Source organism: Tauraco erythrolophus, chromosome 5 (assembly GCF_009769465.1).
Source record: "Tauraco erythrolophus isolate bTauEry1 chromosome 5, bTauEry1.pri, whole genome shotgun sequence".
Classification (NCBI taxonomy): Eukaryota; Metazoa; Chordata; class Aves; order Musophagiformes; family Musophagidae; genus Tauraco; species Tauraco erythrolophus.
The window spans coordinates 3018773-3033487 of record NC_141469.1 but is presented as its reverse complement, the minus strand read 5'-3'; the positions used below and the strand labels follow the sequence as shown (position 1 = coordinate 3033487).

The 14715-nt window shown below is 42.8% G+C and overlaps 1 protein-coding gene across 2 annotated transcripts in view; it reads left to right on the top strand.

Annotated features, from left to right (window-relative positions):
* Positions 1-14715, top strand: part of ANK2 (ankyrin 2) — a 172257-nt gene that overhangs the window by 35295 nt on the left and 122247 nt on the right. For both annotated transcript variants that reach the window (XM_086612093.1, XM_086612094.1), the window contains exon 5: positions 11101-11199. In XM_086612093.1, coding sequence (XP_086468219.1) covers positions 11101-11199 — 99 coding nt within the window. The remainder of the gene's footprint in view (positions 1-11100; positions 11200-14715) is intronic.

Here is a 14715-nt window from a genome sequence, read left to right as displayed (position 1 = left end):
ATGAACCTAAATCTCCCCTCTTTCAGTTTCAAGCCATTGCCCCTTGTCCTATCACTACACACCCTTGTAAAAAGTCCCTCTCCAGCTTTCCTGTAGGCCCCCTTTTGGTACTGGAAAGCTGCTATAAGGTCATCCCGGAGCCTCCTCTTCTCCAGGCTGAACAGCCCCCAACTCTCACAGCCTGTCTTCATAGCAGAGGTGCTCCAGCCCTCTCATCATCTTCGTGGCCATATTATTCATCCTGCCTTAAACTAGTCCAAGTTTCAGCTGCCTGTCTCTTGCAGTGATTATCACTGAGTGATAAACAGCCCTTTCTCTTGATCTTGAATGATGATCTTGGGCAGCCATGGAAGTGAAGTTGAGTGGGACACGTGTGTGCGAGACTGAAGCGGTGCTCACAGGTGGACACAGAATAACAGAGCATAGAGTTATAGAGTCATCTGGTTGGAAGAGACCTTCAAGATCATCGAGTCCAACCATTCACCCTGCTCTTTCAGGGTCTCTAAACCATGTTCCTCAACACCAGATCTACACGGTTTTTAAACACCTCCAGGGATGGGGACTCCACCACCTCCCTGGGCAGCCTGTTCCCATACTTCACAACCTTCTCTGTAAAGAAATTCTTCCTGATATCCAACCTAAATTTCCTCTGGCACAACTTGAGGCCATTCCCTCTCGTCCTGTCATTCACAACGTGGGAGAAGAGACTGACCCCCATCTCCCTACAACTTCCTTTCAGGTAATCGTAGAGAGTGATAAGGTCCCCCTGAGCCTCCTCTTCTCCAGACTAAACAGTCCCAGCTCCCTCAGCTGCTCCTCACAGGGCAAGTTCTCTAAACCCTTCACTAGTTTTGTTGCCGTTCTCTGAACCCGCTCCAGCACCTCAATGTCCTTCTTGAAGTGAGGGGCCCAAAACTGGCCACAGTACTCCAGATGTGGCCTCACCAGTGCTGAGTATAGGAGGACACTCACTTCCCTGCTCCTGCTGGCCACACTGTTTCTGATCCATGCCAGGATTCCGTTGGCTTTCTTGGCTGCTTGGGCACACTGCTGGCTCATGTTCAATCGGCTGTCGACCAGCACCCCCAGGTCCTTCTCTGCTGTGCAGCTTTCCAGCCACACTTCCCCAAGCCTGTAACGCTGCAGGGGGTTGTTGTGGCCCAAGTGCAGGACCCGGCACTTGGTCTTGTTGAATTTCATACAGTTGGCCTCGGCCCATCGATCCAGTCTGTCCAGGTCCCTCTGTAGAGCCTCCCGACCCTCAGGCAGATCAACACTACCTCCCAATTTAGTGTCATAAGCTAATGATTGTCAATGTCAGTGCCTTCATGGGGGACTTGCCCATTTCCCCAAATAATTCATACAGTTAAAAGAAAAATAACCCTCTGAGGATGCCCGGTTTTATGGGGTCACCTGCAGAAGCAGCGGCGTGGTCATCTGGAGATAAGGGACTGGTCGACTTTCTCTTGGAAGCTGCTCTGAGGATCAGGAGCTCTTAAAGAACAAAGGAGGGTCCTGAGCCAGGTTGCTGGCTGTCCCTGGGATCCCGGCTGCAGCCGTAAAATACCTGAATGCCTCAGGATCTCGGCGAAGACTGAAAATATTTACAGCCTACTTAGACTATTTTGTTGACTTGCAGTCTCTGCTAAAGTGCTATAAAGGGACCAGTGGTCCAGGTTGAAAGGTTTTAATTTAAACAAATGGTGTTTTTTTTCAGCTAATAATGGCCTTTAGTATTTATTCTTAAAACACCTAAACTTTAGGAGCCTGCAATAAACCAAGATAGCAGCTGGCAGGGTAAGAGCTCCCCAGACCAACGTGCCACATTTCACCCCTACTGTCACGACGCAGTCTGCGACGATAAGAAACCAGGAATGTTATCCGCATGTATTTAGGAAAGCATAGATATAACTGAGTCACAGCCAAATAAATAGAAACGTTTTATTTGCCATTTTAAGGGAATACTGCCTTCTTCCCAGCCCTCAACCATATACATTAAATAAATGGTTGCTTCCAAACTTTGCCATGTTTGGAAGGCAAACCCCAAACGTTGTTTTCAACGACTGCCCAGAATTCAAATTCGAGACTCTGCCCTGGGTAAACTTTTGGGTCCTAACCCCTGCCCAGTATCAAGGTTATCTTTTCTTGTGTGTGACTAATCTATTCTCTTTTCTCTTCCCGTTATTCTCCGTCAGCTCAGTTTCTGTGACAGGTTCCCTCTTTGTTAAAAAAAAAAAAAAAAAAAGAGACATTTCCAAGGCACAGAATGTCTTGATTTCTGCCTGGCTGCATTTCAGGCTCTGTTGTTGCTTTGCTGTTCTTGCAGAGAAAATCGTGATGTTTGAAGCTGCTAAAATAGAATATTTGTGCTCTGGAAATTTGGCAACGGAGCTATGAAGTGACTTCCAGTAAAGTGCACTTCCCGAGAGAGGGTTTCCTGTAACGGTGAGGCACCAGATGTCATATCCATCGTGCTGCAGTTGGAGTTCTGTGGGATCTCTCCTGAACAAACCCACCCAGACAACATCATTTATCCATAGGCTTTATAATTACTGCAGCGGTGTCCGTGTAGAGTGGAAAACACTATTTATATTACCAGGGAATTAGTGAGACAGCTGAAGGGGTGGTACTATTTTCAGTGCAGGCTTCTGTGTCACTACTTTATTTTTTTTTTTTTTAATTTATTACAAATTAATTTTGTGATCTGTCGTCTCAAACAAGGAAATAATCTTTCCTTGTTTGGCTTTTTTTAACTGTTCAGCCCAATGAAGTAGCATCACCTGCCTCCCTTAACCCAGTCATTCTGGCCTTTTTCCAAAATGCTTTTCTCAGCTTTAATTTTTACATTCTGTGGGACCCTGTGGGCCTCAGCACCTGCTGTGTGTCATGAACGTCAGGAGTGTCACCTAAATAATCAGCTAAATCTTGCTGGGGAATGTTACAGTAGGTCAGAAACCAGTAGCTCTCCTGTGCCCTTAGAGATGTGCCACTTCCCATCAAATGATTCTATGCTCACAAATGCTTCCATCTAATCTGTGGTTCATCCTTTTTACTAACACTTTCCAGCTTTGTTAGAAAAGGAACTGATACCCCAGGAAAATTAATATTTGCTAGTGTGCTGCTTGTTTTGAAAGAAGGAGGAAAGAATCTGGTCAGAAAACGTAAGGTGTTTTCATCAATACCACAGTATTTAATTTAGCTGGTTGTCGATGTATCCAAAAGATGTTTTTACTGAATCACTCTCTTTCTCATAACGTGGATACAGGACAAAGCAAAAATTCTCTCCGTGAAGGTGCTGTCAGCATCACGACAGTCAGAGGGGCAGGGGAACAAGAAGGGAACAGTCTCTCAAGGTTGAGCCAGATGTGAAGCTGGAGCCAATCAGTTCTTGCCAAAAAAAGGAAAGAATCTTGGATTGAGTTATATTTCTCGAAGGCATAATCTGTTTTTTTTCACTGGTGCTGGTTCAGCGCATCTCCTTATGGTTCAAGTAGAATCAAGCTTCCTGCTAGGGTCCCAAGGAGAGCACGTAGAGGAATATCAGACTGTCTTCTGAGTATGGTAATGGTATATTTTACACAAATAGGTCTTCTTACAATAAAGCATTTGAAGATCAAGTCAAGTAGTTTGCAGGTAGTGCGTGTCGCACCTCGGCAGCGTTGATCTGAATGCTTGGTAGGCACTACGGGCTCACTGGAGAAAGAACTGCAGGAGTTTTCCAGTTTTAGTTGTTTTGAACTTTTGACAGCCTGCTAAAATGCATTGGTTTAAATAGAGTTTGCTGGAAAAAAAACCCAACTTGATATTATTTTTAATGTATATAGTGTTATACAGCTATCAATTTTTAGAGTTCCAGTTCTGACAGTAAACATGTTGATTCTAATCCTTTTTAGTCAGACGTGTAATAAAGGGTCGTTTCCTTCTCTCCACCTTTGCCTTCTCGATTTCATGCTGTTTGAACTATCTGTTCAGCAAGATGGGCTCTTGCTTCGAATATTCTCCAACTTTCGTTGGAGTAGCCCACTTTCCCTTGACTGTATGGCAAAATGAGACTCCCCGGGCACCTTAAATTTGGCAACTTCAATTAAATGCTGTGAATTTCCCTTTAGCCCATCTTCACAAGTTTGACAATGGCATATTTGCTTTAATAGAAACATAGATGTAGCAGTCCAGACATTTCTGAGATTGTTTTTATTTTTTTGAAAAAGAATATGAATTATGTGATTGGTTTATGGAAAATGTGTTTTAATGGAAAAGAAAGAGGAATGTGAATAATTGTTAAAGTTACCACTATATAAAGCTTCTGAATTTTGATGTAAGCTAACAAAAAACAAGAGATTTTTTAAAGGTAAAGTAGATACCCTGATCTATCCTTAATTCACCCTTTTAGGCACAGAATCTCTCCTGCTAAGATAAAATCCTCTTACGAAGAGTTTATTTTTAGACTGACTGAAAATAATGCTCTGAGCATAACGCACAACAAAATTCCCAGAATTGTGATATTGTTGATGCTATGAAGATGTGTGTTCCATTTATTCGTAACTCTCATTGATTAATATTAATTAATTGCTTGGACTGTTGGAGATTTTTTTTTTTTTTTATTGAATCACAGAATGGCTGAGGTTGGAAGGTATCTCCAGAGGTCATCTTGTCCAAGCCCTCCAACAGGCTGCCCAGGACCATGTCCAGATGGCTTTTGAGTATGTCCAAGAGATGGAGACTCTCTGGGCAACCTCTGCCAGTGCTTGGTCACCCTTACAATGAAAAAATGTTTTGTGATGTTGAGGGGGAACTTCCTGTGTTTCTGTTTGTGCCCGTTGCCTCTGGTCCTCTTCCTTCCTTGCGTAACAATCTCCTGTTTGAGAGGGAACAGCCTTTGCTGGAGTGAGTATTTCCTTTCCTGGGGAAATTACTGGAGACTGAGATAAAGGGAAACAGCAAGTGAAGGTGGAGTTACCTTCTTTTAACTGCTACGGTGAGACGTAGATGTCACTGGTTTAGGCTAGTATCTGTGGGAAAATGGGAAGATGAATTGTATGTCTTTGAATAAAGATTTAAAGCAGGAACTTACTGTTCTTGTTGAGGCTGAGCAATGTTCTGAAGAGCAGAAGAAATCCTGAAGTCAGCAGTTATTGAGCTTAAAGAAATGATCATCATCTTACTACATAAAATGATAAATATGAGCACATAACCATAAGTCAGAAGATTTTTTTAAATTTTTTTTTTAATCTGCATGAACAGTTTCACGAGTAATCTAAGCTTGTCTCTCCCTTGTCTCATAGAATCATAGAACGGTTTGAGTTGGAAGGGACCTTAAAGATCATCTTGTTCCAACCCCCCTGCCATGGGCATGGACACCCTCCACTACACCAGGTTGCCCAAAGCCTCGTCCAACCTGGCCTTGAACACTTCCAGGGATGGGGCAGCCACAACTTCTCTGGGCAACCTGGTCCAGTGCCTCACCACTCTCAGAGTGAAAAAATAATTCTTGTCTCATTCTTGTTTCATCCTTTGTGCCAGTATCTGTTCCTTCCTGGGGCTGGCTTAAATTCTAACAAGAGCAGAAAGAGAAGGAGGCACAGGGAGGAAGGTGGAGCACTTTCACAAGGGCTTCTCTTAGGTTACGTTAAGTGCCATGTCCTGTGAAGGAAACTCTAGAGTGACCCAAAGGAAACGAGCTTTTAATACGGGCTGTATTTTGTGCACAGAGTCTTCTCTGAACGTTGCTTGAGAAGTGCAGTTGCAGAACCATGGTAAAGGTTGCGGAAAACAACTAACTGGGTTTTCATTTGTCACCTTGAGAAAAGAACTTTTCCGTTTCCTTGATATGAAGCAAAATTAGGGGGAGAAGACTACCCAAACATCAAACCAAAACCCCATGCAGTAAGATGGAGAGGCAGAAGAGGCAACTGGTCTGGGTCGGGCAATCCGCTGGTTGTGTTGACCTTCTGACTGGTAATTACATCTTGAAGAGTAAGTAGGAATGAGCATTTGCTGCATGTAAACAACTGCATTAGATGTCAGTTGTCTCGTCTTCCCTGGTAATCTCAGTGATCTTCTCATGCAGTCTTAAACAGTTCCTGGAGGCCTTTAAAATAAAATAGATAACGTTCATCTGGGTTTGCATTAGCTATTTAATCACGGGATGTGTTGCCAGCTGTCATATGTCAACTTAAAAGAGACAAACTGAGGGAAGAGATAATATATCTCTATTTTCTCTCTTTTCCTTATCAGTATGAATATATATATATGGTATGTAGGTACTATAGGTATATAGACACTATAGGCTTCAGCTTCCCAGACAATCATTGAAACCCACTGGCTACTCATCAGGGTTTGGAAGATGTGTGCTTGTGATTGTTTGGTGCTGGGTATGGTTCCTTGAAAGCCTGCCATAAAGTAAAGCTCAGCCCAGCTATATCACTGTTTGTATGATTTTCAAAATGCTCTAATAATCCCTCTGCTTCTCCAAACTGTGCTCTTCATTAGGGCCCGGGCAAAATTTAACGATACAAATTCTGAGTCAGATGTAGAGTTGCCAATTTGCATTAATAGCTTGAAGAATCATTGAGAGTTATTCATTTTCTCCAATTAGCAAGTAAATCAGTGAATGAAGTAGGAAGAATGGAGTATGAAATACACACTGTTTGTTTAGTGTTCATTTCTCATTACAACTTTATGTTGTAGCAGTAAACATCTTGCAGTGTACAGGATAATGAAATCTGAGTACTCTGTCCTCACTGCAAATGCTCTGATGAAACCATTGTTGGAAAATGAATGTTATATATCATTACAAAATTAATTTCTCTTTTTCAGATGACGCTCAAAATCTAAACATACAGACGTAACATAATTACACAGCTGGGCTTTCAGAAAAAGCAAAATCGAGTGCATTTCGCCTTTTCCAGGTCATATTTATGTCACAGTCAGTGTTTTTACTTTAATTCTGGACTGTGTTTATAGAGTATGGGATCATAAGCTGAAAGGAAATTTATTGAAATAAAGATTGCCCGTGCCTGGCCCAATAAACTGTCTGTATCCCATTCCATGTGCTAAAACAAGGAGGGGAGTAGTCAGTCTGCTTTGCAGCACGTCCATGGAGAGTCATTAACCAGAATGTCGTGGATTCAGTAGAAGACACTTCGGGGCAGTGAATAAAAGTCTAGGGAAAACATGTTTTCTTCAGTTTGCAAAGATCTGGGATCTTGAGCTTTGAAATATCTCTAGAAGCAGAACAAAGCAACGAAATATTGACATATAGCTCTTGGAAAGTATAGGATGAGAAACTGGGAAGGGGATTTTTAGGTTGATGAAAGGAAGAGAAGGATATGCTTTTGTTGTGGGCATTCCCATTTAGCTGCAGGACTGGCTGAGAGAGAAACTGGCTGTACAGGAGACAGACAGACAGACACATCATAGCAACTCTGCAGGATGAGAGGAGGCGTGGAAGTCTGGAGGTCCAGTGGACGCCGGAGAAGGAAGAGCTCTAGGAGGGCTAACAGGTCATCCCCGCTGGGCAGAGCTCTGCCAAGGAGAGGGGTGATATTGGGAATTCTGAAATAGGAGCTTTCTGGCCAAGAGCCAGAAGCGTTGAGGTCAGGAACGCAGCCGTTGGGAAGCTCTGAAACCAATTCTTCCCCGAGAAAGCAGACTTCGCCCTCCCGGTGGAAAAAATTGGACTTGATCTTGCCAGGTGTAGGCAGTTTCACATCTAGACCTCAGCATGCTGCTGTTATTTCCAAAATAAGCCAGATTTGAAGAAAATACAGAGTAGTTTGAAACTATAAATGAAGCTTGAAGGGAAAAAAAAAAAAAAGCTAGGATTTTATGTGCAAGAATTGTGCAAGAATTTCCTTATCCCTGACTGCTGTAGTGTCAGGTATGAGTATAGCACATGGGGAGGACATCCTTGATATAACAAGCACTTTTCTGGGTCTCTGTGTGGAAAAGCATTTAGGGCTTCTTGGTCCTAAATGGTCACAAAGTCATATATGTATTGTTTATGGTCTCCTAATCCAGGATTTATTGTCCTGATCCCGTTCCAGAACTAGGGCCTTGAGTTGATTAAAAAAAATAAGATTCTTCAAAGCTTTTAAGCAAATTGATTTACTCTGGCTTGAAAATCCTCATATTCCTTAAACTTATATTAGTCGTGTGATCCTTGTATTCATCCGTGCAATGTTCAGTGCTAGGAGGATTTTACAAATGGCACGTGTTACTATTTCAAAGACTGCTACGTTGGGCTTCCATGTTAAAACACGGATGAGACGGGTGGAAAATTACTATTAGTTGTACTTAATAGATGGACATTTTGTTTCTTTCCGGAACGGGAAGGAAAACCGAAACAGCAAGCCAACGCGGTTACCTGCGGTTTCCTCTGTGCTCTTCTCTACCCATCTGTTCCCCTCTCCCACTGCCAGCGCAGTCCCTGTCCCCGGCAATCCCTTGTCCTTCTGCACCCTCCTAATTACACACCCAACGACGTTCCTTCGTTTGACGCCATGATGAGACCTCTTATCTCCTCCCCACCCCATTAAAGAGCTGTTTGAGGAGCAGCAGGGAGACCAGCACAGCCCCCAACCCCAGGGTGGACATGGAAGAGGCTGCCTTCCAGTTGGCTGCCTGGTTTTGGCAGTGATTTGGGAGGAGGGAAACTACCCGTCAACGTGCGATGCAGCCTGACTTTGCCATTAAGAGGCTTTTCTTCATGTCTAACTTGAATTTTCTCTCCAGAAACTGTAGTACACTATGCGCTTTTCTGTTTGTTTTGGTCATTGTGAACATGCAGAACAGACCTTTACCCTCCTCTTTCAAGACCGTTGTCTTGTTTTCCTTCAGTTTTCCCTTTCCAGACACAACACCACCAATTACTAGTCTTTTCTCAAAGAAAAACATCTTCCCCAGGGAGATGGATTTGTGCAATGATTGTCTTTATTACAGTAGAATGAGCTCGTTGACCCATGGACCTCTGGTAGACCACTGTGATCTTCAGGGCTTTTTTATTTTCTAACTTGTGATTCCTCGTTTGCATAGTGTTTTTCCTGCCATAGGTGGAAGGACTTGTGTTTGCCCTTACTAAATTGCATTTCCAGGTCTTCTCTCCAGGGTAACAGGAACCTTTCAAATTACGATCCTGTTGTGCCGTGTACTTGCAGACCGTCTTGTTCTTGCTGTCTGTAACGGTAGTAAGAGCATTCTGTTCCATTCTTCAAGTCATTACTGAGAACATGAAGACAGGCTGAGAGAGGTGGTGCTGTTCAGCCTGGAGAAGAGAAGGCTCTGAGGAGACCTTCTAGCAGCCTTCCAGTACCCAAAGGGGCTGCAAAAAAGCTGGAGAGGGACTTTTGACAAGAGCGTGTAGTGATAGGACAAGGGGCAATGACTTTAAGCTGAAAGAGGGGAGATTTCAATGAGAAATTCTTTCCTCTGAGGGTGCTGAGGCACTGGACCAGGTTGGCCAGAGAAGCTGTGGCTGCCCCATCCCTGGAAGTGTTCAAGGCCAGGTTGGATGGGGCTCTGAGCAACCTGGTGTAGTGGAAGGTGTCCCTGCCCATGGCTGGGGGCTTGAAATGAGATGATCTTGAAGGTCCCCTCTAACCCAAACCGTTCTGTGATTCTACATTGGATAATACCTGCCAAAGACAGACCCATGTGCAAAGCCACTCAAAATACCTCCCCCAGTTTTGGCATTGAACTGCTGTTAACTGTTCTCTAGGTGCCATTTTTTAATGATATGTCCCAAGATGGTTGATGAAAGTGCCAGACTATTACACAAAGCAGTATTAAAAGACTTGCTACAACATATATGACATATATCGTGTGATATACGCAACATAAATGACTTTTATTGCCCGAGCAATCTTCTACATTTGTAAATGCAGAGGGGGGTCGTAAAGACGCCAGTTTTACAACCAACTGTGTTATCTCGTGACTGAAAAATGAATTTTCATTTCATTAGGAAATTACTGGAATGTTTCCACAGCACGTTTGCTGGAAAGGATGATATTGGCTTTTCTGAAAGAAGGTTTTTGGTTATCACAGTATTTGCATTAATTCTGACTGCTTTCATAAACACACAAGCTCATTGTTCATTGTGACAGCACACAAGATAAAAAAAAAAATATATAAATTTTATGTTTGAAGTCCAGTTTGTGGTTTATGCAAGCTAAGAGTGCCATTCCAAGACAGAAATTAATGTTTTCGGAAGCGTAGGTGATTATGTCCTCTTATATTACATGCTAATCTACAGAATGTTAAAGAATTTTCTAAGGTCTTTTTAACAATCTGAAAAACTCTTAGAAGGAAGTTATTAATCAGACAGCCAGCTCACTTCCGTGCCTTTCTTTCTTCAGGATTTTGTAGCTAATTAATTAAAATTGTTTGCATTAAAATCTTTTGATAGGAAGAAAGGACTTTTGTTTCTAATGAACTTATCTGTAATTTGATTAACTTGGAAGAATTTTTTTATTATTATTACTGTATTATCCAGAGCAGATTCTTTTAAGGAGTCTAGGACATTTTAATGAATGTTTTTAATTAAATGATAGATTAACTTACTGTATGGTCAGAAATGAGGTTGTTACTTTGCAAGGTTGAGTTCCTTTATGTTTGATGATTTGCAATGTTTTATGTATTAAAAAATTGTATGTAGTGTGTTAAGCCTTTGTCAGCTCTACTCAGCTTGTCACGAGGTACGGACTTTATGGTCTCCAGGGAATGATGTCGTTGGTTAAGTTGATGTAATATGTGGAGGAATCTCTTGCTTTCCTGTCAGCTTCCATAAAACATTCTTGCCAGCTTTACCATCCCTGAGCATTATCAGCAAGGAATAGCTGTATTAATAATTAGTGTGTCCATCGCTTCCCTAAAATAACGTGTCGAAAGAAAAAGAGTGTGGAAGCATGCACAGTTTTGTGGGTTTAAATGACATTAGACATCACCATGTTAAGGTTAAAAATACAAAGTTGTTCTACTTAAATACTTAAAACGTTTCAGGTAAAAAAGCACAAAGGCATTTTTAGCCGTATATTTATTGGGGGTTTGTTATTGTTGGTATATTCTGCTTCTTCCTTAGAATATTTTCTCGTGTATTCTTTCTAGAATGGCTTTACTCCTTTATATATGGCAGCTCAAGAGAACCACATAGAAGTGGTGAAATATCTCCTGGAGAATGGAGCCAACCAAAGCACAGCTACCGAGGTGAGCTATAGTGTTCTTCTTTTACCCACGCTCTTATTTTCCTTTGCCTTTATAGTCAGATGGCTTAAAGTCAGAAGATTTTTCAAACGAAGCATTTTGAGAACTTTCACACTTTCATCTCTGTGAGTCATGTTTACAAATCCTACCCTTTTTTCCTACACGCACAGAAGATGAGGGTGAACTGTGCTGGAAGTGGTGAAAAGTCGAGGGATGAAATCCAGCCAGATTCATTTGACAGCAAAATTTCCACTGACTTTAGCGAGCCCGGGATTTTCACCTTCAGTTTGTGCCCATTTCTTGTATCAGCTTCCTGGAGAATTTCCTAAAAAAAAAAATAAATGAATGAGTCTTTGAAGAGAGGTCCCTAGGGCTGTAGAAGTTATAGGAGGCCGAGGTGGCATTGTCAGGGGAACGAAGGGAAGAGTAGATCGGTCATGGGCTAGATGGAGAGGTACAACGTTTCAATTTGTAAGATCTGGGCAAAAATCGGTGAATGGAATGTTATAGCATGTATCTCCCATTCTTGGTGGTCTAAGGGGTCTTCTGGGGAAGGTATTTTGGAGGCTTGCTTCAGCTTCTTCCTCTGCCTGCTGACAAAATGGGCTGAACAAAATGGGAATACCTGAATTAGGACTGTGAGGACTGTGTCGGAAGGGTGCCGTGCGTAGCGTAAAATGGGACAAAAACAATTAGTATCAACAGTTAGTTGTTGACAGTCTTCCTTTTAGGTTGGTTCTTGTGGTTTTTAGATGAGTTGAGAATATTTTCTGCATAGAAAGAAAGAGGAGCTCCTTGACCAGCTAAGTAACTCTGATTCAGGGGCTTGTCTGGGACTTTGAGTAACCTACGAGTAGTCGTTAGTGATTCGCGTCAATTGGAAATCAAATGACTGACAAGGATCACATCAATGAGCTCAGCGAGCAACGTGCAGTTTTCTCCTCGGATGCTTTATTTCTACTGCCAGACCACGTGGGTATAAATATGCAGAAGGGAAATATTAATTGTTAGGTTCTGGATTGAGCTGTAAACCTGCAGGAACTTCAGCGCGAGCAGGGCGGACACCAAAGTAAGAGAGATGAGAGCCCATCTCAACAGGAACCAAACCTTAAGAAGTTCCTTCTGCAAACGATAGGACTTGAGGGATGGGGAAAGCTCCTGGATCGTGAGGACTGTGCTCGTTCTTTTTTCTCCACTTTTTCTCTTTCTGTGGAATGTTCTTTTATTCTAAGCTGAGGGGACGAGCAAACAGGCTCTGTGCTGCAAAGTGTGTTGGCTTCGTGTTTGTCCTATGGATATGGATGTGCTGTGTGAATTAATAACAGGGAAGTTCCTCTCCTGCCAGAGCTTTTGCTCATGTTGATGACTTTTCCCTAGTCTGTACAGAAACCTTCCTGTTCTGGATTGCCTTCACAAATGGAAGAATTTGAAATGATGGTGCATTTCTGTTCGCTCTCCATTCCTTTAAACCGACCTGCTAGTGTTAGCAGCTGCTTTACTGTCCCTTCTTTCAATGGATACTGTACCGTTGGATGACAGCTCCTAAAATAATCCTCTCGTTGCCTGCATGGACGGCGATCACGTTACACGTCAGCTTTCCGAAATATGAAATCCCGGGTGATTGCCAGGCAACGTGGCAGAAACACAGTCCTTGTGAAGGAGCCGAGTGGAACTGTGGCTCTCCAGGAGCCCGACCCGGCAACGGCGCACGGTCACCTGCCTGCCGCCTTCCTCCCAGTAACTTCTACTGGTTGTCATCAGGTGAACTGGAAGCTCATTCATTAGTTTACAGGAACCGTAAGGTTGAGATGGTTATAATTGATGTGGCCTCTGCTTGAATGCACATATCCAGGCAGTGCTGGAAATCACAGTATAGTCTGATTTTTTTTTTAAAAAAAAAGGCAGAAGGGAGCAGAAAAAAAAAAAATCTACTTCCTCCACCTCTGAACCCGAGTCCAAGTCTGTTTTCTGCCATTGGAAAAGTCAGTTCTTGCTTTTTTAGCTCAGAAAGTGAAGGCTCTCTACCCCTTTATCGCTTAACTAGATAAGGTTTGGTTTCAGGTCTTGCTGGGGTGATGGTTTCAGTGATTCGAGTGTTACTGAGGGATGGCCTGAGCTGCCATCTGCTTTCACACGTGGCCAGAGTTAGGCTCATGAACAGAATGAAGGAATGGTACATTCAAAAAGATGGGATGGCAGCCTGAACTGAGGATGCCGTCAAAATACATGGAGAAGGACCTTTTGATGCCAAATGCATCGAAGATTGGCTGTCCTCATGTAAGGAGGTGGGGAAATGAAATCATAGAATCATCAAATGGTTTAGGTTGGAAGAGACCTCAAAGATCATCTAGTTCCAAGACCCCTGCCATGGGCAGGGACACCTTCCACTAGAGTGTGGAACAGACATGCTTTCTTCGAGCTCCGGTCAGCCGTGCTTTCCGGAAGCAATAGGAGGGGGAATGCAGAAAGAGTTGTGTCCTTTCAGGGAAGGATGGAAGATGAAATGTTGCGAATCAAATGGATGATCTGGTCTTTGAAGCTTTGAAACTTGCACTGCCATTGGATACATTTCGTGTCCTCTAACGCTGATGTACGTATATCCACGCAATGAGAGTAAGGATGAGCTCGGTTTCACAGGGCCTCTAATCCAGGATTTGTTCTCATGTTCCCAGAGGCAAAAGGCAAATGCATTAAGCCATTTCAACACCTAATGTAGCCCCAATCTCAGAATTATCTTTACAGTTCAGCTGTTTCGTCAGCTGTTCACTCTTTTTTAATTCACTGTACAGAATTTAATCTCTACTACAGACAGAAACCGTCGCGGTATCGCTGTTACAACGCACCTCCTCGCAGTTCTTTGCGAAAGGGAGTGAATGTTATTAGATTACTAAGGGGAAAAATTGCTTTGGCAATTCTTCAGATGTTTCTTTCAACATATGTTAGCTCTCATTCCTTCCTAACATGTCCTTTATTATTTTATCATCTTTCCATATTCCTATTCCAAATCAGTTTTATCTCGTTCTTACCCTTCTTACAATGGATCTAAATCAGTTTTCTGGCTTTCTGGCTATAATCAACTCTTTAGTTGTCCTTTCCAACTTGGACGTAGAAGACCTTGTTTGATTCCCTTAGATTTTCTTTCGTTGCTGTTCACTGTGCCTCCGGTCACAGGCTCAGAGAGCTGCTCTGTTCCTCGTGGTTCAGCTGTCCTCTGGCTTTATTCACAGTCCACATGTAACTTCACATGGGAAACAGCAGCAAATGGATCTGAAGATACACTTTCTTTTGGCAGAGATGTGAGATATTCAGAAACAGGTTCCCTGTGTGTTTTTCACATCTACATTGTTCAGCACTCATTAGTCCATACCAAAATATTGCTAAAAATATGTTTTGTGGCCAATTTTAAGGTGAGAACCTGTTGGAGCAGGTCCAGCGGAGGGCCATGAAGATGATCCGAGCGCTGGCGCACGTCTCCTATGAAGACAGGCTGAGAGAGCTGGGGTTGTTCAGCCTGGAGAA